Source organism: Mobula hypostoma, chromosome 2 (assembly GCF_963921235.1).
Source record: "Mobula hypostoma chromosome 2, sMobHyp1.1, whole genome shotgun sequence".
In the NCBI taxonomy this organism is placed as follows: domain Eukaryota; kingdom Metazoa; phylum Chordata; class Chondrichthyes; order Myliobatiformes; family Myliobatidae; genus Mobula; species Mobula hypostoma.
The window spans coordinates 154,742,214-154,766,771 of NC_086098.1; the positions used below are offsets into that span (position 1 = coordinate 154,742,214).

Here is a 24,558-nt window from a genome sequence, read left to right on the forward strand (position 1 = left end):
GCCCCCATGGTTTCACATGGCTTCCTGATGGGTGACCCTGCAAGCCAGCAGAGGGAAGGAGTGCCTTACACCTCTTTTGGTAGAGATGCATCTCCACCTCACCATCCTGTAGCTAGGTGACCAGAATTGCACACAATACTCCAAATTTTGCCTCACCAAAGTCTTACACAACTTCAACATAACATCCCAACTCCCCAACTCAATGCCCTGATTTATGAAGCCACAGTAGTACAAGACTCCCAGTCAACATTATCTATTGACTTGCTATTTACAAGTCCACATACTCATGCGGTCAGCCAAGGGCACTACCTCAAAATTCTCCAAACAATACCATTTATATACACACAGGAGGAGCCAATCCCTGCCTGCACATACAGTGATCAGTTTCCAGGCCATTTGTGCTAAGTGTCTCCCAGCATGGAACAATGTGGAGGTGGGGGGGGGGGTGGTTAGGGAACAAAAAGAGCCTTAACAGTACTCACATTTCTTGTTACCCCTCACATATAATAGGACAGATTTCACAAGGAGAAATTTGCCTTGTGTGCCAATGGCATCTGTTTAGAAGTGTTGGTTAACCAACCTCACTGCTCAAATCTCAAGGACCTGCAGAATTCTTCTCCTGGAACACACATTCAGTTGGCTTTTAAAGGTTGCTGTTGAACGACTCCCATCATCTCTTTGATACATTCCATGCCAGAAGAAATAACTACAAAAAAAAATGGACATTCTGGAATATTCCTGGGACTGAAATCAGAAGAGGAGCGAAGTGACAGAGGAAGCTGCACTCTGCCAAGATTTACAGCAAGCGACATTGTCTTCATCCACACGAGCTTCCCTGCCTGTCCTGCCTTCCCAATCTTCAGATGCCACAAGTTCCACCATATCACCAACCACCCCAAGATCTACCCCTCACCTACACCAGGGCCAATTTAACCCATTGAAATGGATTTCTTGGGATATGGGGGGAAACCAGAGAACACAGGAGAAATCCAAACACGAGGAACTCTGCAGATGCTGGAATTTCAAGCAACACACATAAAAGTTGCTGGTGAATGCAGCAGGCCAGGCAGCATCTTGGCCTGGCCTGAGAAATCCATGTGTTCAGGAGAGCATGAAAACTCCACACAGACAACACTCAGGTCAAGACTGAATTCAGGTTACTGAAGCTGATTAAGAAGCAGCTATACTACCTAAACCTTTGTAGAATGAATGCCTTGAGGAAATACAGGGACAAAGTACTAGACAGATGAAGTGAGGGAATTCCAAGGGTGACACTTGCTGAAGCCAGGCAGCAACTCTCAGACACCTCCTCTTACTTACCGCTTGAAAATGATCCCACTCAGGACCATCAGGCCGTTGTGTCCCGCACCATCGACTCTGGAGATCTCCCGTCCACTGCCACCAACATCATTATTCTTTTATCCCGTACAGGCTGTTTCTCTCTCCTACTCAAGATCCACTGGGTAGGCTCATTGTTTCTGCCTGCTCCTGCCTCACCTCCATTTTGTCCACCTTTGGTTCAGACTCTTCCCACCATGACACCCTTGACACCATGGCACTGATCAGCCACATTTTGTCATTTTGCCATTTTGCTATTTTGTCCACCTTTGACTCAGTCCCTTCCTACACTCTTTGACAGAGATCAACAGAACGAAGACCATCATCCTCAACCTCGAGGGATAGCCACGACAACAACGACATTCTTTGACACCATGGCCCTGATCAGCCACAGCTCACAAGTGACTCCACACACAACACAAGTTCAACATTATGAATAAGGCTGATGCAGAGCAGAAGACAAACTGCAAAGGAATGTCAAAACTTTTTACAGGGTTCTGCAACTTCTCACTTTTATAACTGGGCCCTGAACATAATGAGCTCAGCTTGTGGATGAACTAGTGGGAGAGGAAAGAATTTAGTGAAACAGAAACATTGTAGTGCATCCCGGATGATATAATTGGAGAAAACTTTAGGTAACAGCATCTGACACAAACACTCAACAAGTACTCAACAGTTACAGGTCATCAATGTCACAGATCTGATCCTAGCAATCGCTCAGTTAGACCATCCTGTGCCACTGAAGGAGGTGTCTCCAGGGGTCCTCAGTGTGAACACCCAGTGTCACTGATTTGAGGAATCCCGGGTTCCTCAGTAACACCCACCCAGTGTCAAAGTTCAGTGTTCACACTAAATTTATCATTGTATATGTCATAATATCCCACCCTGAGATTCATTTTCTTTGCAGCCATTTATAGTAAAACAAAGAAATACAACAGAATCAATGAGAAAGTACAACAAAGACTGGCAAACCTCCAATGTACAAAAGAAGACAATCTGTGAAAATACAAAAATAAACTTAATACTAATATTAAATAATAAATAAAAAATAATACTGAGATCATGAGTTGTAGAGATATTGACAGTGAGTCTATAGGTCGTGGAGTCAGTTCAGTATTGAAGTGAGTGAAGTTATCCATGCCGGTTCAGGAGAATGAGGGTTAGAACTGTTCCTGACCCTGGTGATGTTAGACCTAAAGCTCCTGTGCCTCCTCCTGATGGCAGGAGCGAGAGAAAAAAAGCACGGCCTGGATGATGTCACTAACAGAACGGGTCCTGAGACTCTTAGTTATAACCAGTGTCACTGATCTAAGGGAACTGAGTAACACCCAGCGTCACTGAATGAATTCAAAGTGTTACTGAACGTCATGTTCTGTCAGAGTATCTGTCGTCAGGATCTGCGGTCCAGCTGAAGCAACCGTTCCTTCATTCCCACTGGGTGAGTCACAGGAATCATTTACACAGAAAGCAAAGTGAAGCCTCCCCAGCCCCCACCTTTCGCCTGCAAGTTCCTCTGCACGGTGAACACCTTCTGTTCCTGCGCTGTAAACCGTCCCAAATGTCACTGTACTGTACCTTCAGCCGCGTACGCTGACACCTTTCAGATCCGCTCCGGGGAGAGAGGAGTCGCTCCACCAGTCGCTTCTGGATGATGATGGTATCCATGCCAGATATTAGATCTCTGCTCACCTGCAGGGTGACCTCCCACTTCACCACCCACCAACAGTCTCCGGTGAAGCTCTCCTGTGCTAATCGCAAATGAACGGTCCAAGGGAAAGGCTGGACTAAGGAAAAGAGACCTGGAATTTCCTGCTTTATGTATTCATCGGGAGCGGGGGTGGGGTGACAGCCACAGACTTCGTCCAAACAGACTTCCTCAAATCTGAGCTCCAAGGGTTCTGAAATGTGGGACTCTGGCGGGATGTGGTATCCAATACTTATTTTAAGTCTCTTTCATTAATCAGAAAACTCAGGAAAAAGAATGACTCCCAACAATCACAACTTGATCTGAATGGCAGGAAATATTATTCACAGAACAGTCACTTCAGCTGAAAACTAACGGAATTTGAATCAAATAATTCTCCGTGAATTTCCCTCTACTTCCCTCATAATCCTTCCCAATTGCAGTAAACTTTGGGACAGTGCTTTCCAGCGGAGGGCATTAACCCATTCATCCACCTCATCCTGGCACGGTGAGATTAACTCAATCAGCAGCAGCTCTTCAAAAGTACTGTGTAGCCTCAACGGACAAACGTGTTAACTCTTTCGCCCCCAGCTCCGTCCATTTACACTTAGATATTGCCACAGTTCTGGGGGAGAAAAACAACGTTTCCATCAACTTCTTCCGTTTAAATGAGCTGCTAAAGGAGGCCAGGTTATTTAGGATATATAAAGCGGAGGTTGATAAATTCTTGATTAGTAAGGGCGTCAAAATTTAAGGGGAAAAGGCAGGAGAATGGGGCTAATCAGCCATTATCAAATGCCAAAGCAGACTTGATAGATCAAATGGCTTAATCCTGCTCCTAGCTCTTATAGTCTTATACATTTTGGAGGGGCACTGAAAGAAAGGTGTATATATATATATATATATAAGGCATCCGTTAGTCTTGCGAGACCACGGATCTGTGCCTGGAAAGTCTTCACTCTCCCCGGCGCAGGCCTGGACAAGGTTGTATGGAAGACCAGCAGATGCCTATGCTGCAAGTCTCCCCTCTCCACCACACTGATGTTGTCCAAGGGAAGGGCAAGGGCCAATACAGCTTGGCACTAGTGTCGTCGCAGAGCAATGTGTGGTTACATACCTTGCTCAAAGGCACAACATGCTGCCTCGGCTGGGGCTCGAACTCGTGACCTTCAGGTCACTAGTCAAATGCCTTAACCACTTGGCTACGTGCCCACAAAGAAAGGTATACATTTTTATAAACACAAGAGATTCTGCAGATGCTGGAAATCCAGAGCAATACACACAAAATGGTGGAGGAACTCAGCAGGTCAGGCAGCATCCATGGAAATGAATAAACAGTCAACATTTCAGGATGAGACTCTATCAATACTGGAAAGGGAGGGGGAAGAAGCTAGAATAAGAAGTTGGGGAGGGCAAGGACTACAAGCTAGAAGGTGATAGGTGAGGCCAGGTGGGTGCAGGAGGTAAGTGTTAAGAAGCTGAGAGGTGATAGGTGGAAAAGATAAAGAGCTGGAGAAAACGAAATCTGATAGGAGAGGAAATTGGACCGGGGAGAAAAGGAAGGAGGCAGGGCACCAATGGAAGGTGATAGGCAGTTGAGGGGAAGAGGTAAAAGGGGTGGGGGCAGACTGGGGAAATGAAGAAGAGTTAAGAAAATGGGAGAAAAGTTACCAGAAGCTGGAGAAATTGTTGTTCATGTCATTGGGTTGGAAGTTACTCAGACAGAATATGAGATTTTGCTCCTTCAACCTGCGAGTGACCTCATCGTGGTGGTACAGGATGGGAATGGGGATTGGAATGAAAATGGTTGGCTACCAGGAAATCATAGTTTTTGCAGATGGAGTGAAGATGTTCAACAAAACAGTCCACCCTTCTGCATTGGCTCTCGCCAATTCTGTTCCTATATCTTATGGTCTTAAGAGTGGGGAAGGATGAATGGACAAGGGAATGTCAGAGGGGAAGCAGAGAGTGGAATTCCTGTGGAAAGCGAAGAGTGGAAGGTGAGAGGCAAGATATGTTTCATGGTAGAATCCTGTTGAACATGGCAGAGTTGTGGAGAATGAGGAGCTGGACGCAAAGGCTCATGGGGTGGTAGATGAGGACAAGAGGAACTCTATCCCTGCTAAGGCATCAGGAAGATGGGGTGAAGGCAGCTGTTTGGGAAATGGATGAGATGCAGGTCAGGGCAGCATCAATGATGGAGGAGGGGAACCCCCATTCTTTAAAGATTGAAGAAGAAGGATATCTCTGATTCTCTGGAAAGGAAAGCCTCACCCAGAGATGTGGCAGAGATGATGGAACTTAGAAAAAGGAATAGTATTTTTACAGAAGACAAAGTGGGAAGCAGTATAGTCAGATAGCTGTGGGAGTTGGTAGGTTTATAAAAGAAATTGGTCAGCAGTTTGTCTCCAGAGATGGCGACAGAGATTGTGAAAGGGGAAAGAGGTGTCAGAAATGGACCAGGTGAATTTAAGGACAGGGTGGAAGTTGGAGATAAAGTTGATGAAATTAATGAGCTCAGCATAAATGCATTAAGCAGCACCAGTGCAGTCACCAGTGTAGCGCAGAAAGAGTTGGGAAGCATTACCAGGGAAGACACACAACATGGACTGTTCCACGCAGCTGATGGACAGACAGGCATAGCTGGGGCATATGCTGGTGCCCATGGCTACTCCTTCAGTTTGGAGAAAGTAGGAGGAGCCGTAAGAGAAATGGCTGAGTATGAAGACCACTTCTGCCAGATGGAGGAGGGTGGTGATAGAGGGGAACTGGTCGAGCCTATTGTCGAGAAAGAAGCAGAGAGCTTTAAGGCCTTCTTGATGGGGGATAGAACTGCAAAGGGGCTGGACATTCATGGTGAAAATGAGGTGATCAGGGCCAGGGAATTGCAAGTTGTTGAGGAGACTGAATGTATGTGAAGTGTTGTGGATATATATGTGATGTATTTCTAGATACGAAATGACACCCCATGTTTCTGATTGACATGAGAGCACCGTTGCAACAAGGGAAGTAGCGGAATGTTTGGGTGTGCATCCCCGAAAATAACAACATAAGGAATAGAAGACAATTCAGCCCCTCATTATATCTTTGCCATTCAGTTAAGATCTGGCAGTGCCACATCATTTCACTAATTATACATCCATTGACTCTTACAATATCGAAGTATTTATGCCTCTATCTTATATTTACTCAGAGTGTGAGCATTCACGGTGCACAGGAGCCAAGGGAAGAAAAGGAAAAAAAAAAGCAGTTGTGGTTGTCCCATACCCAGACTAAAGATAACAGAACTCTAAAGATAACAATTAACCTATAAAAGAGCCAGATTCAAGTGGTGTAACCCCTGTTACAGAAAACTAATAAGTTTCTAGAAAAATACAGAAGCAGTTGTACCATAACTGCTGGAAAATTCACTGAATAATTATATGTCTTATATAGGGGATTATAACAAAATACAAGCAACTACAGGAAAGAAAAACTACAAGAGGAGTACAAGGAAAATAACAAACCTACACCATAACCCAACAAGTGACTAAGGTAAGCATGGATTAGGCTTAACCTTGTTCAGATTTTCACTTCAATGTTAAAGCCAGCATCTCAAGTTGAACCATTTTTCTTCTGCACATACTTGTGTCTCATCTCATACTGACACATCAGGCTTGTGTCAGCTGTATGATGTCACTGTCAGTTGATCAGCAGGCTCTCAATATGGGCCACAGGCAGGTGTCTGCAATTTCTCATGTAGCAAGCTCCACAGAAATGCTGACCAGATCTCGCCACTGCACAAACATTACCAGCACAGTGACATTACTGGTGTAGAATGAAACTTAGGGTGACCCCAAACCGGGGGGGGGGGGGGGAGGGCATTAAGATTGATCTTCAAAAGGTTGGACACGGGATGGGCCTCAAGCGGGGTTTCAGTGGATAAAGAGAGGCTAGAAGGTTTGGAAAGATAAAACAGAGCCCATGGTCTAGGAAGCCAAATCTACAGCTGCCAATGTCATAGTCATATTTTATTGGTCCCGGGGGAAATTGGTTTTCATTACAGTTGCACCATAAATAATTAAATAGTAATAAAACCATAAATAATTAAATAGTAATATGTAGATTATGCCAGGAAATAAGTCCAGTACCAGCCTATTGGCTCAGGGTGTCTGACCCTCCAAGGGAGGAGTTGTAAAGTTTGATGGCCACAGGCAGGAATGACTTCCTATGACGCTCTGTGCTGCATCTCGGAGGAATGAGTCTCTGGCTGAATGTACACCTGTGCCCAACCAGTACATTATGTAGTGGATGGGAGACATTGACCAAGATGGCATGCAACTTAGACAGCATCCTCTTTTCAGACACCACCGTGAGAGAGTCCAGTTCTATCCCCACAACATCACTGGACTTACGAATGAGTTTGTTGATTCTGTTGGTGTCTGCTACCCTCAGCCTGCTGCCCCAGAACACAACAGCAAACATGATCGCACTGACCACCACAGACTCATAGAACATCCTCAGCATCGTCCGTCAGATGTTAAAGGACCTCAGTCTCCTCAGGAAATAGAGACGGCTCTGACCCTTCTTATAGACAGCCTCAGTGTTCCTTGACCAGTCCAATTTATTGTCAATTCCTATCCCCAGGTATCCGTAATCCTCCACCATGTCCACATTGACCCCCTGGATGGAAACAGGGGTCACTGGTACCTTAGTTCTCCTCAGGTCTACCACCATCTCCTTAGTCTTTTTCACATTAAGCTGCAGATAATTCTGCTCACACCATGTGATAAAGTTTCCTACCGTAGCCCTGTACTCAACCTCATCTCCCTTGCTGATGCATCCAACTATGGCAGAGTCATCAGAAAACTTCTGAAGATGACAAGACTCTGTGCAGTAGCTGAAGTCCGAGCTGTAAATGGTGAAGAGAAAGGGAGATAAGACAGTCCCTTGTGGAGCCCCAGTAAAGCAACGAAAACTTAGTGCTGCTGAAGAAGGTGGAATTGGCAGAATGTAAAGCTCATAGAAGACGGGGATTCGGGGAAGTGGAATCAGTAAAGGGAGAAGTCATGGAAGAACTTCAGTTCTAGGGTGAGAACATTAAAAATGAGATGTTTATTGAATCATAACAGGGTACCGGAGGCTGTGTGGTTCCCTGCCCTTTTCTTTAGTTTCTCCGCTCTCTGTCGTTTGGCCGCCGCCTTTCGGGCCTTTTTGCATTATTTGTCTCACCATGTCTGACCTACCGTTAACCGCCCATTTACAACAATCTTCTTCTACATCATGTACTGCATTGAACTGCTGCTGCTAAGTTAACAAATTTCACGACACATGCCAGTAATAATAAACCTGATTCTGATTGTCTCACCATGTCTGCACCTACCGTTAACCGCCCGTTTACAATAATCTTGCCACAATCCATTTCATTCCCCAAACAGGCTGCTGGATCTTGGAACCTGGATAGATCAGCATGCTTGGGGGGTGATGGGGGAGAGGGCTTGGGAGGGGGCAAGGATATTTTGAGTAAGCAAAGGTTCAAAGGCCAGATAATCATTACAAGCATCATCACTCCAAGTACAGAAGTGTGAATGCAAGTTGGAAAATACTATGGTAGGTCTGATAATGTTATGAAAACATTTTCATTTTTTACAGTCACTCCCTCATGTAAGCAATGACTGCTATTTCCAACATGCGAAGCAAGACTCCAGACTGGTAAGGGCATTTGGAGAAAGAGACTGTGGTCTCCAGAGTTGTTAACACTGTTGACCAGGTAGCTACACATTCAATTTAATTATGTTTTCACAAAGATGGGTGGCTGGTTTTTGAAGCTGGAAGACTTCAGGTGTCTGGAATCACTTCCAAACTGCCAAATATAGTTCTCTGAAAGAAATGCTTTAGTTTGAAAATTAATGAATGGCTGCTCTCACAGAGTAAAACCACCACACTTTTCCAGGCAAACTTTGCGTTGGAGAAGCCTGGATACATGACAAACAAAATACCTCTAAAAGAAATTGAGATGAATTGAAAAAATAAAATCATAGGCCTAAAAAATCCACCAACTAAGTTTAGATTGGCCAAGGTGACGGTCCATTGTAATTGGAGCTGTCCTGAGCATTACTGTAGCTCAAATGTGAAACAATGAATTGGACTTCAGGAGTTCATTTTGTTTTATTTTCTATGGATCAGGTTAGTGCTGTCAAGGGCAGCATATTGTGCCCATTCCTAATATGAACGGCTAGACTATTTTCTCCCCACAGAACTCTTGTCTGCCCACTCCAAACTATTCCTCCATCCTGGATCCTTGCCCTAGCTGTGGGTACCATTCCACAGGGAGCTTACTGTTCACTGTCAGTTTTTCCAATAGCGACAGACTTTCATTAATGCAGATGACACTACTCATCCTAAGCTTTACCTAATCCACTGTGGGACTTTCTGTCAATGAATCACTGGGATGTGAACAACAAACATAAAAAGCACTGGCTTCTCCATCTCAGTAGGACAAGACTGCCACAGCGATTCAGTAACAGAGTCATAGAGCACCACAGCACAGAAACAGGTCCTTTAGCCCATCTAGTCTATGCCAAACTATTTGCGTTTTTAGTCTATGCCAAACTATTTTTCTGCCTAGTCCCAAGGATATTAATCGTTCTGTCGAGAGATAATGCATCATGCATCAGATTGTTGCTGGTTGACAGTCCCTATCCTGCCCTAGTATGAAGCAGAAGGCGATTCTTCCCTCTTCTACCATTCCAGGCCACCCTTTCCAAGGCAATTGTTAGTATTCCCCTTGACTTTTTTTTAGAAAGCAGTAGAAGGAAAATAAACTTCATAAGATGCAAACTTCCTTTTGAAAGAGGGGATTTCCTTTGAAATCAACCTTTAACAGTGCAACTCTATGCATCCCAAGACCCAAGCCCAGACTAAATCCAGCCATTCTCGCCACAGCCCTGGAGTCACAAGGATAGAGACTTTAAGTATACCACACCAGAATAGTAATGTACCAAATTAGCCATTCAGACATCAGACGACCTGCTCTGCCTTAACCTGAATCTACCTTAACCTGACATCAAATGAGCTGTTCCACCTTAATCAGCTGTGAAACTTGTTGTTCCATTTTAACCAGGCACCAGCATTTCCACTACAAAAAGACATGAAAATGGCTATACCACCTTTAAAAGCACCAGATGTTTAAGTGAGTTCAGGCTGGTTTACACTTCAATTCCAAACCAGCTGTGAAGTTTTAGCCAGAGCACAAACATTAGGAGAAGTAGGAGAAATTAGGAGAAAAATTTTTTATTATATATATATATATACTTTCTCTCTCTCTCTCTCCCCCCTTTTTCTCTCTCTCTCTCCCTCTCACTATACTCCTTGCCCATCCCTCTGGTCTTCCCTCCCTCCCCCTCTCCTTCTCCCTAGGCCTCCCGTCCCATGATCCTCTCATATCCCTTTTGCCAATCACCTGTCCAGCTCTTAGCTCCATCCCTCCCCCTCCTGTCTTCTCCTATCATTTTGGATCTCCTCCTCCCCCTCCCACTTTCAATTCTCTCACTAGCTCTTCTTTCAGTTAGTCCTGACAAAAGGTCTCGGCCCAAAACGTCGACTGTACCTCTTCCTAGAGATGCTGCCTGGCCTGCTGCGTTCACCAGCAACTTTGGTGTGTGTTGGTTGGAGAAATAGCTGTTGCTGCTTTACAGGGAAGCTCCCAGAGAAAATACCAAATAGTCAATATCCCTGGGCGAGTCATCAATATTCAAAACTCAGCAAAACTCAGTCCATAGAGAAGATCTGTTGGATTCCCTTGAGAAAACCTCTGCTTAATATTTAACTAAAGCACTGATGATGTCAGCCTTGGCTCTGTGTGAAGCCTCTTGAATGAACACAGAATATTCCCACACAGCGGCAAGAGCTCTTTCAACTGAGACATTGCTGACTAGTAGAAGTTTGAAATCACTATAGAAAATGTTTCAAATATTCAGTTAAGAAATTGAAAGCATTGTGTTGGAAGCTCATAGAAGCCCGGGTGTAAACAGTGGAAGGTGGCACCACCTCACAAAATACTTTTCTCCAACTCCATCACCTGATCCAGTATCTGCATTTCCTATACTGGCCACATCATCGACCTCAGAACCCATAGAATATGAGTGGAACAAGTCATCCCTGATTCTGATGGATTGTCTGAGAAGACAAAATGAAGGGGAGCAACATGTGTGGAGGGAGAAGCAGAGTTAAACCTGCAGGTTGATTCAGTTTCCAGTTTCTGCAGTATTTTACTTTTGTTTTATGATAAACACAATACTTATCTCTTTGGGCTTCTTAAACACAAGAGATTCTGCAGATGCTGGAAATCCAGAGTAACACACAAACTGCTGGAGGAACTCAGCAGGTCAGACAGCACCTTTGGAGAGGAATAAACAGTTAACACTTCAGGGCTGACACCCTTCATCAGGACTTGGGATGAGGGTCTCAGCCAGAAATGTCAACTGTTTATTCCTTTCCATAAATGCTGCCTGACCTGTTGAGTTCCTCCAGCATTTTGTGTGTATTTCTTTGGGCTTCTTTCTCTTCCTGGCACCTTCTCAAACTCTTCAGGACCATAAAGGGTTTTCTGGCCTTAAAATGAGAGTCAAAGTTAATTACAATGGGAACCTATCTCCATGATGATGGAACTTTTCTAATTCTGCTTCAGGTTTAGCTGTCCATCCAGGAGCTCCAGCAAGCTAATGTCATTAGTATTGAACCTAGACTTCCACAGAATATCCACCTCTCAGTCTTTCCACTCTACTTTCATTTGGAGACCTGCAGAACCAATGCAAACTCCATGAAAAAAAATATCTCTTTTCTGTCTGTTAGATGAGGTTTACCTTGTGCAGAGAACTTCAGGAGAAACATCTTTTGGAAGGTTTAAATAATTTTTCTCCTTCAATGAAGCTTCATCTGCAAAGATTTTTTCAATTTTTTTTCCTGCTTGACAGATTCAGTAAGCATTTACTGATACATGCCTGATTTGGAAAATTTTCCACTTGTCAATCTACCAATTGGATTGGGCCACCCTTAATGAGGTTGTCTGTATTCCACAAGGGATCGTTAATTTCAAATGCCATTGTTAAATCTGGATGGCTGCAAATCAGATTCCACTGGAGGCTGAGGGCTAAAAGACTGGGTTTGGAAGATTCTGCTGTACAGTACATGAGTGGACAGGATGGATGAACAGGGCTTGATTTGCTGCTGTTATTTTATTGCTTGTTGTGTTTGGTTTTGTTCTGTTCTGCTGAACGTATGGACACGCTATGTTGGCGCTGGAATGTGTGACCACACTTGCATGCTGCCCCAGCACATCCTTGGGTGTTTTGGTTGTAAACGTGAACAATGCATTTCATTACACGTTTCGATGTGCACGTGATAAATAACTTGATCTGAATCTAGAGGGCAGGCTGCAATAATGTGCCAGTTTCAAAGTCTATTGAACAAACATTGAAGTGAGACCAAACTGTTAACAATAAAAAGTATTTGAATCAATAACAGTGACGAACTAAATCTCAAACAGTGTAGTGAGACTAAGCCAGCAGCACTGCAGAAAGGTCATATCATACCTCATGTTGCGTACCAGGGAGAAATTATCTCTAGCATGCATGAGTCTACTCAGTGTCCCGCTGAAAATCAGACAATTGTACATGACAAGAAGTGTCCTGATCTGAAACATAAACTGTTTCTCTTACCACAGCTGCTGTCTTTCCTGCTGGGTGTTTCCTGCATATTTTATTGTTTTAATTTCAGATTATTTGCAGTTGTTTGATTTCCCTTAATTGTAGAACGCGTCTTGGTTCTCTCCTTCCATTAGTGCTAACACTTCTACATAGAATTTGCATTCAGAAGTTGATATATGTAGCCAAAAAAAGTCTGAATTGAAGACTGTATGATAAAGGAGTTAATTGTTCATTTACACTGAGGTGCGAAGCTCCACGCCTCTTATTTCTGCTGATATTTTCTCCTACCAGCCTCGCTGAACAGGAGGCAGTCCACCTCCCAGGCTGGGCCCTGATCCCAGACTCCCTGCAACTGGGAAGCTGTGTCAGGCATCCTGTTACTATAAATACAGGTTATTCAGCCTCGTTGTGTAGGGCCCCTGTGTACTGCTTCTGAATGAGAGTTCGCCACTGCCAAACTCTGATATCACACAAGGCTGGAGCCAAAGAAAACATTACCAGCTGTGAGTTTCAAATGGACAGGGGAGAAAGAAAATGAAAGAGGGGGAGAGCTATGAAATTAAGAGGCAAAGGAGAAGAAGAAAATGGCAAAGGAGGAGCTAAGCAAAAGGTACTTAGAGAAGCAAACAATCAGAAAAGACAATGAGAGGCTTAAGAGAAAGGGTCAATAGAAAGAATAGTGATAGATATTCACACAGCACAGAAATAGGCTTTTTGGGCCATTCTGGCCATCAAAATCCAACTATAATAATCTCATTCACCACCACTTAATCTGTAGCCTTCTGTGCCTTAGCAATTCAAGTACTGGTATTGGTATTGTTTGTTATGGTCTCAGGTACCAAGGTGAGGTGAGAAGCTTGTCTTACTGTTCATACACAGTGCATTGAGCTAGAATAAGATAAGACAATAACAATGCAGAATAGAGTGTAAAACCAAAACTGCAGTGCTACTAAACGATAAAGAGCAAGATCATAACGAGGTAGATTGTGAGCTCAAGATCCATCTTATTGTACAAGAAGTCCACTCACGAGTCTGAAAACAGTGGGATGGAAGCTGGGACAGTGATCATCAAAATACTTTTTGAAGGTTGTGAGTGTATCTGCTTCCACTGCCTTCTCAAGCAGTGCTCCACACTGCAACCACTCTCAGGTTGCAAAGAGTTTCCCCAGGTCTCCTCATACTCCCCTAACCCTCACCTTAAACATATGCCCTCTGGTTTTAGATAACTCTGCTGTGGAGAAATGTTTCTCAGCATCCACTGGTATCTGTGTCCCTTGTAATTCTGTATACCCCTGTCAGGTGCTCTCTCAGGCTTCTTCACTGCAAGGAAAACAAAGTCTGCCTATCCAGTCACTACTCACGGTGAAAGGGTATCCCATTGCCATGAGTACAAGATAGTATTAAATGCAACAAAAGGGGAATAAAACAATAAATGCAGAGAGGCTGAATGGGGCACTTTCACTATTTTAGAGTCATGGAGACCTACCACGGAAATAGGTTATTCATCCCAGCATCTCCATACTGTCCATCCATCACTCATTTATGCAATTCCTACATCAAGTGCAGCTCCAACCCTTTAGGAAGTTCAACATCATCCAGTACTGAGTAGCTAATTTGAGTGGTACCCAATCAACCTTCAAAAGCATTCATTCCTTCTGTCACCAGTGCTGAGGGGCTTAATAGTATGAAATCCACCATGGTTACTCTCCCATGCCACTTTGACAGCCTTTACTGGACTCCACGACAAAGAAGAGCAAGAACAGCAAGTGCATGTGAGCACCTCCACCTATAGGTTAACCACCAAATGGCACACCGTCTCGATTGGTAAATGCATTGCTGATCCTTCATTGTCACTGGAACTGAATCCTGGATGTTCCTATCTAACAGCATTGTGGGAGAAACTACACCGGAAGGACTTCAGCAGTCTAGGAAGGCAATGGATCATCGCTTTCCCAAGAAAAACCAGGAATGGGCATGGTACACTGGTCTTGACGGTGATGCCCATTTCTGGAAAAGTGAACACATTTTTAGGAATAATGGAACAAAATCTGACCTCAACTCATAAATAGGATGAGTTAAGTTTAAAGCAGGGACTTAACGGAGGAAATCTGGGGAGACAGGTTAAAGATAAAAGATAAAATTTAAAGATTAACTTTATTTGTCACGTGTACATCGAAACATCGAATCACATAGTGAAAAGCATCATTTGCCTCAATTCAAATCAGCAAGGACCGTGCTGGGTTACCTGTATGTGTTACCATGTTTCTGCTGCAAGGAAAGAATGGACACAGCTCAGTAACCCTAACCATATGTCTTGAGAATGTGGAAACATGCATGATCAAGGGAGAACGTACAAACTCCAAACAGACAGAGGCAGTATTCAAACCTGATCTAACAGTTGGCATTGTAAAGTGATGCAGTAACCACTAAGCCACCCTTAACACTATCTTCCCACCCTTAACACTATGGTGTCACCCTTAACACAACCGTCCCACCCTTAAACTACAGTCCCACCCTTAACAATACTGTCCCACCCTAAACACTACCGTCCCACCCTTAACAACACCATAGCATCCTTAACACTACTGTGCCTTCATTAACACTAATGTGATAATGGTACATGATAAAATAGGCCGTAGTCAGCATGGTTTCCTTGAGGGAAAGTCTTGCCTGATAAATCTATTAAAATTCTTTGAAGAAATAACAAGCAGGATAGACAAAGGAGAATTGGTTGATGTGTACTTAGATTTTCAGAAGGTCTTTGAAAAGGTGCCACACATCAGGCTGTTTAACAAGCTACGAGCCCATGGTATTATAGGAAAGATTCTAGCAAACATAAATCAGTGGCTGGTTGGCAGGCACCAAAGAGTGGGAATAAAGGGAGCCTTTTCTGGTTGGCGGCAAGTGACTAGTGGTGTTCCACAAAGGTCTGTGTTGGGACTGATTATTTTTACATTATATGTCAATGATTTAGATGATGGAATTGACGACTTTGTTGCAAAGTTTGCAGACTATATCAAGATAGGTGAGGGGGCAGATAGTTTTAAGGAAGTAGGGAGGCTACAGAAAGACAGACAGATTAGGAGAACGGGCAAAGAAGTGGCAGATGGAATACAGTGTTGGGAAGTGTATGGTCATGCACTTGGTAGAAGAAATGAAAGGGTAGACTACTTTCTAAATGGAGAGAAAATACAAAAAAAAACTGAGGTATAAAGGGACTTGAGAGTCATTTATACAGGATTCCCTAAAGGTTAATTTGCAGGTTGAGTCTGTGGCGAGAATGGCAAATGTGATGTTAGCATTCATTTCAAGAGGACTGGAATATAAAAGCAAGGATGTAATGTTGAGTCTATAAAGCACTGCTGAGGCCTCACTTGGAGTATTGTGAGCAGTTTTAGGCCACTTAAGAAAGGATGTGCTGAAACTGGAAAGGGTTCAAAGGAGTTTCACAAAAATGAATCCAAAATGGAATGGCTTGTCATATGAAGAGCATTTAATAGCTCAGGGCCTGTATTCACTAGAATTCAGAAGAATGAGGGGTGACCTCATTGAAACCTATTGAATGGTGAGAGGCCTTGATAGAGTGGGTGTGGAGAGGATGGTTCCTGTGGTGGGAGAGTCTAAGACCGGAGGACATAGCCTCAGAATAGAGGTGCATCCTTTTAGAACAGAGATGAAAGGAATTTCTTTAGCCAGAGAGTGGTGAATCTGTGGAATTCTTTGCCACAGGCAGCTGTGGAGGCCAAGTTTTTACGTATATTTAAGGCAGAGGTTGATGGATTGTTGATTGGTCAGGGCATGAAGGGATATGGGGAGAAGGCAGGAGATTGGGGCAAAAACGAAAATTGGATCAGCAATGATGAAATGGATGGCAGACTTGATGGGCCAAATGGCCTAATTCTGCTCCTGTATCTTATGGTATCACCCTTAAAGTTACTGTGTCATCCTTAACACCACTGTGTTATTCGTAACGCTACCGTCTGGCCCTTTAACACTACAGTGTTACCCTTAACACTACGATGCGCGTACATTACTGTACGCCCTTAAAGATACCATATGACCCTTAACACTACCATGGTACCTTTAATGCTACTATGCCACCTTTAACACTACCGTGCTGCCCTGTTAGTGATGTGGGGGGGCAGGAGGGGGGAGTTCGAGGTCTTTAGTCTCAGATAGCAGGAGGTTGCTGATAGCAGAAGACAAAGAGTTGGTGTTGGACAAGTGGACATAATTGGAATAAGGTATTCTTGAAGAAGTGGATGACTGTTGCAGTTTAGGGAGGTAGGAAGTACCAAGGCCATGAGACCATGCAGAGTTTGATGAGAGCTTTAAATCAAGGCAGTCTGGATCAGAAGAAATTGAAAGCCTGTTGTTATTGCTTCATGGGATACATATTCCACCAATGCTGCAATTTGTAGTGCCCTGCTGATTTAGTACCAAGTTCAGCCAATAACGATGTACCAAGCGAGAATTTACCCCAGTCTTTCTGAATAATCTGTCAAATCCTCAGTTCCTTGCAAATAGTAGCAATTCAGGTCCTCCTTTGAAGTTATCACTGGAGGAAATCAGCTGAGCTACATATAAAATACCAATTATCATCAGCATATTACCTACTGCACTAGGGTTCCCAACACACTAGACCACTGCTATACTATGATCAGGAATACCTACCATTCCATGCCTAGACTGCACTTCAGGAAATCTGATCACTTGGACAACAAAGAGGTGGCCGTGGGAGACAGAGGAGCAGCTACAAGATTGCTTCGAGTCAGTGGACTGGGCCCTGTTCAGGGACTCATCAGAGGATCTGAGTGAATTCACCACAGTTGGCACAGACTTTATTAAGGTAGCTGTGAAGCAGTGAGACCCCCAAAATCATTCAGTCTTCCTGAACCAGAAGCTCTGGATGAACTATGAGATTCGCAATCTGCTGAGGGCCAGATCAGTGGCATTCAGATCAGGCAACCAAGTAAGATAAATGAGGTCCAGGTATGATCTCCAGAAAGCCTTCTCTCATGAAAAGTGGCAACTCCAGACCAAACTTGAGTCACTGGAGGATGCTCGACAGCTGTGGCAGGGCTTGAATGCTGTCACCTCTTACAAAGTGATACCAGGCAACACGAATGACAACAAGGCTTCACTCCAAGGTGAGTTCAATGCCTCCTATTCTTGCTTTGCCAGTCAAAACAAGGAGGAATCTTTATGAACTCCCACAGTACCCGATGAACCTGTGACCTCAGTCTCTGAGGTCAAAGTGAGAGCAGCCTTCAGGAGGATGAACCCACAAAAACCATCCAACCCAGATAGCTGATCAACTGTCTAGAGTGTTAACTGAAATCTTTAACCTCTCTCTTCAGCAGTCTGAGGTACCCAGCTGCTTCAAGATAGCTTCATTTATACCAGTGCCTAAGAAGAACGTGGTAACCTGCCTTAATGGCTAACATCCAGTAGCATTTACATCCACTGTGATGAAGTGCTTTCAGAGGATGGTGATAAAACATATCAACTCCTGCCTCAGAAGCAATTTGGATCCACTTCCAATTTGCCTACCAGCAAAACAGGTCGACAGCAGATGCCATTTCATACCCTGGAATATCTGGACAGCCAGACACAGAATGCTCTTCATCAACCACAGCTCAGCATTCAATACTATCATTCCCTCAAAACTAATCTACAAACTTCAAGACCTTGGCCTCAATACCTCCTTATACAACTGGATCCTTGATTTCCTCACTTGCAGACTACAGTCAGTTCAGATCGGCAACAATATCTCCTCCACAATCTCAGTCAGCACAGGTGCACCAGAAAGCTGTGGGCTTTGTCCTCTCTACTACTCGTCTTATACTTATGACTGTCAGGCTAAACACAACTTCAATGTCATGTTTAATTGTTGATGACACCAATGCCAATGGCCGAATCAGTGGTGTTGATTCAAATAGGACGGAGGTTGACAATTTGGCTGAGTGGTGCTACGACAACAATCTCTCACTCATTTTCAGCAAGACCAAGGAGCTGATTATTGACTTCAGGCGGAGGACACCAGAGGTCCATGAACCAGTCCTCATCAGGGGATCAGAGGTGGAGAGAGTCAGCAATTTTAAATTCCTCAGAGTTATAATTTCTGAGAATCTGCCACGGGCTAAGCACATAAGTGCAATTAGGAAGGAAGCACAACAGCACCTCCACTTCCTTAGAGGTTTGCAAAGAATTGGGATGACATCTAAAACTTTGACAAACTTCTATAGATGTGTCATGGACAGTTTGTTGACTGATTACATCATAACTTGGTATAGAAGCACCAATGCCCTTCAACTGAAAATCCTCCAAAAAGTAGAGGATACAGCCCAACCTGTCACCAGGCAAAACCCTCCCTACCATTGAGCACATCTACACAGAACGTTGTCACAGGAAAGCAGCATCCATCGTTAAGGACCCCCACCACCCAGGCCATGTTCTCTTCTCACTGCTGCTATTAGGAAGGTGGTACAAGAGCCTCATGACCAACACCACCAGGTGCAGGAACAGGTATAACCCCTCAACGATCAGTGGGGATAACTTCATTCAACTTCATGTGCCCATCACTTAATTGTGCTCACAAAGAATAGACTCACTTTCATGGACTCATCCCATTTTCTTAATATTGATTTTTTTCTATTTCATATTTGCAGTTTGCTGTCTTTTGCACATTGTGGTTTGTCTGTCCTATTGGATGCTGTCTTTCATTAATTCTGTTGTATTTCAAGGATTTACTGTGAATGCCCACAAGGAAACGAATCTCAGAGTTGTATATGGTGAAATATACATTGATAACATATTTACTTTGAACTTTTAGATACCAATTTCAACCCCCAAGTGCCAACAGAAATACATTATAAAGTAATAAAGTGTTAGTATTCCCATTCATCCCAGAAACAAGGAATGGATTAGGTTGCAATGTCCAGTCATTTCCACAAGAGGAAGCCACAGGATAGTGTAGCTGCTGAGAAACCGCCTTGCCACATCCACTTCTGCTACACGAGCCTTTGCAGCTTCTGTAACACCAAGTTTCCACATTTGTGGCCCAGAGGGTGGTGCCACAGGGAGATTCCATCTGCTAGATTAATTTCCCTCTTACTCCTGCTTAGACATTCTGGGCAGCAGACTGCTGTCTGAATACAACATGTTCAGTAGAGTTTTTGTGGATAATACACTCAACCAAGCAATAGTCTATCCCTGTCAATGGGATTTAAAAACAGGTATAATGGGCAAGGAAATCAGATTGCATTATTGAAACAGAACAAAGCAACAGAAAGGAAAGGAAAACAAAGTAATTATTTTAAACTCTCAGGAATAATTAATTAGCAGCATATCATTTCATAGATTCAAACTTTGAGGTAGAGCAGCAAAGGTTTTTTATGTCAGAACATAACATAGAAATACTTCTGGGAATGGCGAAAATGCTTTCTCCCCCATCCCCATCTCCCCAAGGGATGTTTGTGCTGATATACCCACCCACTGTGTCATTCTCCATCTAGTCCAGTGTTTCAGTCACTGAATAATTCAAATCCTGTTCTCTGACACGGGGATACAGCGTGGTAATGAGAACGACCTCCACTGTGGCAGCTGCAAAAGGGGAGATTGAACAACCAAAGGACCCAACCACTATCAACAACCACCACTTACTCTTGCCCAAACTGCACCAGAATCTGTGGATCCTGAGCAACCTCCACAGCCTCCTGAGGACCCACCAAAATACAATACCTGAAGAGAACGTCATACCCAACTCTAGTAATTGCACAGCAGTGTGGTGAATTTGTCCTGGGGTTTTTCATAACTTTAGGTGCTTCACAACCAATGGATAATGTCGTGATGTAGGAATCATGACAGAAGTTTTGGAGGCAGCAAGTTCCCTCAAGCAGTGAACAACCTGCAGTACTGTGCAAGAGTCTTCAGTATGAATGTAAATATATAGCTAGGGTGACTGAGACTTTTGCACAGTACTGTAATAATTTTATATATTGAACTGTGCAGCTGCCACACAGAAAAAAAAAACGAATTTCATGACACATGTGAGTGAGGATAAACCTGATTCCGATATGGGGCTCTACTGTGGACTGAGGCAGGGAGGGGGAATCACGCTTGGGAAAAAAGGAGAGTGGAGGGAACAGGAAGCATCAGAGAGACATTCTGTAATGATCAATAAACAAGCTGTTTGGAATCAAATTGTCTTGCCTGGTGTCTCAGAGCTGGGTGTGTCTCCCTGGCACGTTTTCTCTGCCACATGTCTCACACCCCTCCCTTGGTACTCTACACTTGCCATTCCAAACATCCTTTGCTCCTGCCAGATTTACAAACTCACTTTCTGCTCCACGTTGACAAATACAGTACTGTGCAATCGTCTTGGGGAACCTAGCAATATATATGCACCTAAGACCTTTGCACAGTACTGAAGATTTGAACAATGTTGTTTCAAGTACTGATATTGGCCTGCTTGTCGAAATGCTCCATTGCGTCCTGAGCACTGATCAGAATAGGAAGGTAAGGAGATGGTTCATCATTGAATCTGACTCTGGCATCTCCAGCATGACAGCACTACATTTGGTCTCCACCTGGATTACGTATTCAGGCCTCTAACGTGCAGCCTGAATCTCTCGTCTCCTCATTGAGATGTGAGCGTGCCACTCCTGAGTGAGATGGTTAAGTAAGTTGTAAAACAGCATCAAAGCCAAGGAAAGCATCTACTTCCATTTTCCTGACCAAAGCAGGAGATATACAGTTAGTGGCCACTTTATTAGGTACACCTGTGCAAATATCTAATCAACCAATCATATGGCAGCAACTCAATTCATGTAAGCATGCAGACATGGTCAAGAGGTTGCGTTGTTACTCAGACCAAGCATCAGAATGACAAAGAAATGAGATCTAAGACACTTTGACTGTTGGTGCTAGACAAGTTGGATTGAAGTGGATGGGCTACAGCAGCAAAAGACCATAAACAGAAACAGACACTCAGTGTCTACTTTAGTTGGTGCAGGAGATACCTAATAAAGTGGCTGTGGAGTGTAGTTGTTACAGGACCACGTCAACTTTTATAAGAATGATAACATTAGTAAAGCAGTTGTTCCAAGAGTCTATGACAACAGAGCTAACGTACTTTCACAGGGAATGACTGCTGTTCCTTCTCCTGGGGGAGTTTGCTCAAGACAAACTTATTACAATACAGCCACCCTGCCTTTATTGCTCTTCTCCTTCAGTTGCTTTCAATACTGCCTGTACTCGTGACAATGGGGTACACTTCCATCGTAAGTACTGACTGGATAGACTGAGTTTGTTTTCCCTGCAGTGAAGAAGCCTGAGAGAGCACTTGACTGAGGTTTAACAAAATTACAAGGGACTTAGGAAATAGATAATTGCTGCCAGAGTAAGGATAAGCCAGATTCTTTTCAATTGTGTGGAATATACAAATCCTTACTAAGTGGAGCTGTGAGTCCAAGGAAAAAGAAAATCATTCCATCCGTTATAGATAATAATGTAATAATTTCTTGAGTGTCAAAACAAGTGAATTTCTGTGACAGTGTAGCACACTTACTCTGTTGCACCTAATGCCTCATGAATGGGTTCAGCAGCTTCACTAGGTGTCTCTAGCCATAAGGTTGTGCCTATCACCATTGGCTAAGAAACATTCATTTGAGAATGGTATTGGGAAAGGCACCTGGATATCTGTATTCAGCATGCAGGACTGGGACACAATGAATGGATGGGCATACTCTAAATAATCCTACACTTGCTGCCATATTCACAGAGAGATCCACTTTTTCTCATTCCTTTCTGTGTTTGTACTGTTAGAGAAGAGCTCTTGGCTGGGAAAAATAACAAATAAATTTCTTCCATCAAGCTATCTGGAAGGCAACTTCTCTCAGTTTTCCAAAATGTATCTGCAACCCCTGGGAAGGTTTGTTTAAAGATAAATTCATCAGATTCTTTTTCTATAACAACTAAAGGCAAAATATCTCTTATAAAACAGAGACAAATGTGGAACTATAGCAAGTGGAGACCATTGTGGATCATTTGGTGTTTCAGATCTGCTTCTCCATTCAACACAATCGTGGCTGATCATTCACTTATTTGTCTTGTTTCTTCCTGTTCTCGCGATTTGACATGGAAAAAAATTCCAAATCCTTCATGAGCGTATTTAATAATCTGTAGATAATTTCACAGGTTCAGCAACTCTGGGTAAAATCTCTCTGGAGCTCAGCTCTAAATTGTTAAACACATGCCTTCAGCCTGCCGCTTTGGGACTCCCAGCCATCAGTAAGATTCTCCATCTCAAGTCTGATTAGAATTTTATAGGATTCTATAATATCCTTTCTCATTTGTCAATACTCCAGTGGCCAACCCACCCTTTCATCGTAGCTCAGTCCTGCTCTTCCTGGAATCACAGTAGTTCAGTATACCTTTGTCACACCACCTTCATCATAAGAAAATCCTTCCTCAGAACAGAAGACCAAAAATTGACAATGAAGTCTCACCAGTAGACCAGAAAAGTGCAGGAAGACATCCTTGCTCCTGCTTTCAAGTCCCCTTGCAATAAATGTCAATATAAGATTTAGCTTCGTAACTGCTGGCTGCTACTGAATGCTTTCTGTCGGTGACTGTGTACAATGTCACCCACATCTCAATGCACCTTTCCTATCATCATTTCAGATAATGCCTTTCTCTACTTAGAACCAAAGTAGAAAACTCACATTTATCCACATAAACTTAACCTGGGCAACCCAATCCATTTTGGCTCTAAGCATCCTACATACAACCTGCCTCCTTGTCCCAAGTTCCTGGGACATTCCCTCATCCTGATGAAGGGTCTCATCCTGAAACATTGACTGTTATTACTCTCCATAGATGCCACCTGACCTGCTGAGATCCTCCAGCAATTTATGTATGCTGCTCAAGAGAAACTAAGTAGGTTGTGTCTGTATTCTTTGAAGAATGAATGGTGAACTTATTGAAATGTTTTTAAAGGGGCAAGCCAGTGTAAATATCAAGATATTTTCCCTGGTGCAAGAGTGGTAAACTAGGGGAGATAGTTCTGAGATATGGAGGTAGCTATTTACAACCAATGTCCATGGAAATTTCTTCCTGCAGTGTGTGGTGAATCTCTGGAATTCACTACCCTCGAGTGTTATGGAGGCCAGCTCATTGGAAGTCTTTAAAATGGAGATAGATAAATGATTCAGGAAATGAGCAAGGACAGAAGAGGAAATGAGGCCTGAGGCAGGTTAACTGTGATCACACAGAATATCAGATCAGAACTGAGGGACTGGTGACATACTTCAGCTCCTGGATTCTTGTGACCTTCTGCCCTCACTTATTCATCATCTCCAGTTACCCACTTTGGATACGGTGGACCAGAGTCTTTCTGACACCAGTTGCCAACTCCCAGGTGGACTTATTATTGAATGATTCATAACCCACCTACAACCGCCTACTCCAACAGTGTGATCTTTTGATTTATTAAGATTATTTTCACAAATTATCAATTTAACAAAACTGACTCTAGAATTTGGGTATTCACTTTTTAATGTAACAATGCTTTAACTTAAGCAGTCCCTGTGGATTGAGGATGACCTGCTTCCACTCCTATTTTATATATCCTGAGGTGACTGATGAGGCCAATGTGGAAGGTGCTGACTCTTCCACTGTTTGGGTGGGAGGTACATAAGGGTGCAGGCAGATGGGTAGTTAGTGAAGTGGTGCATGCTTTCCACTGCTTACTCTGGCCTTGTGGTCTCCTGGTTACTTTGAAGGGAATGGGTGGCCCATAAGACCATAATACATAGGAGCAGAATTAGGCCATTCAGCCCATCAAGT

The 24,558-nt window shown here is 43.5% G+C and overlaps 1 protein-coding gene and 1 long non-coding RNA gene across 4 annotated transcripts in view; one reads left to right on the forward strand and one right to left on the reverse strand.

Moving 5' to 3' along the window:
* The window catches only part of septin5a (septin 5a), a 63,236-nt gene that overhangs the window by 26,429 nt on the left and 12,249 nt on the right, over positions 1 to 24,558 (reverse strand). Inside the window, exon 1 of one of the 3 annotated variants that reach the window (XM_063040894.1) lies at positions 2,914 to 3,241. The exons of the other annotated variants lie outside the window; for them this stretch is intronic. Coding sequence (XP_062896964.1) covers positions 2,914 to 3,003 — 90 coding nt within the window. The 5' untranslated portion in view covers positions 3,004 to 3,241. Of the gene's footprint in view, positions 1 to 2,913; positions 3,242 to 24,558 lie in introns of those variants that run through there. 3 annotated transcript variants of the gene reach the window in all.
* On the forward strand, positions 2,725 to 23,651 carry LOC134342583 (uncharacterized). Its single transcript, XR_010017044.1, has 4 exons — positions 2,725 to 2,776; positions 6,458 to 6,556; positions 8,654 to 8,713; positions 23,590 to 23,651. It is a non-coding gene; the product is annotated as an uncharacterized LOC134342583 (long non-coding RNA).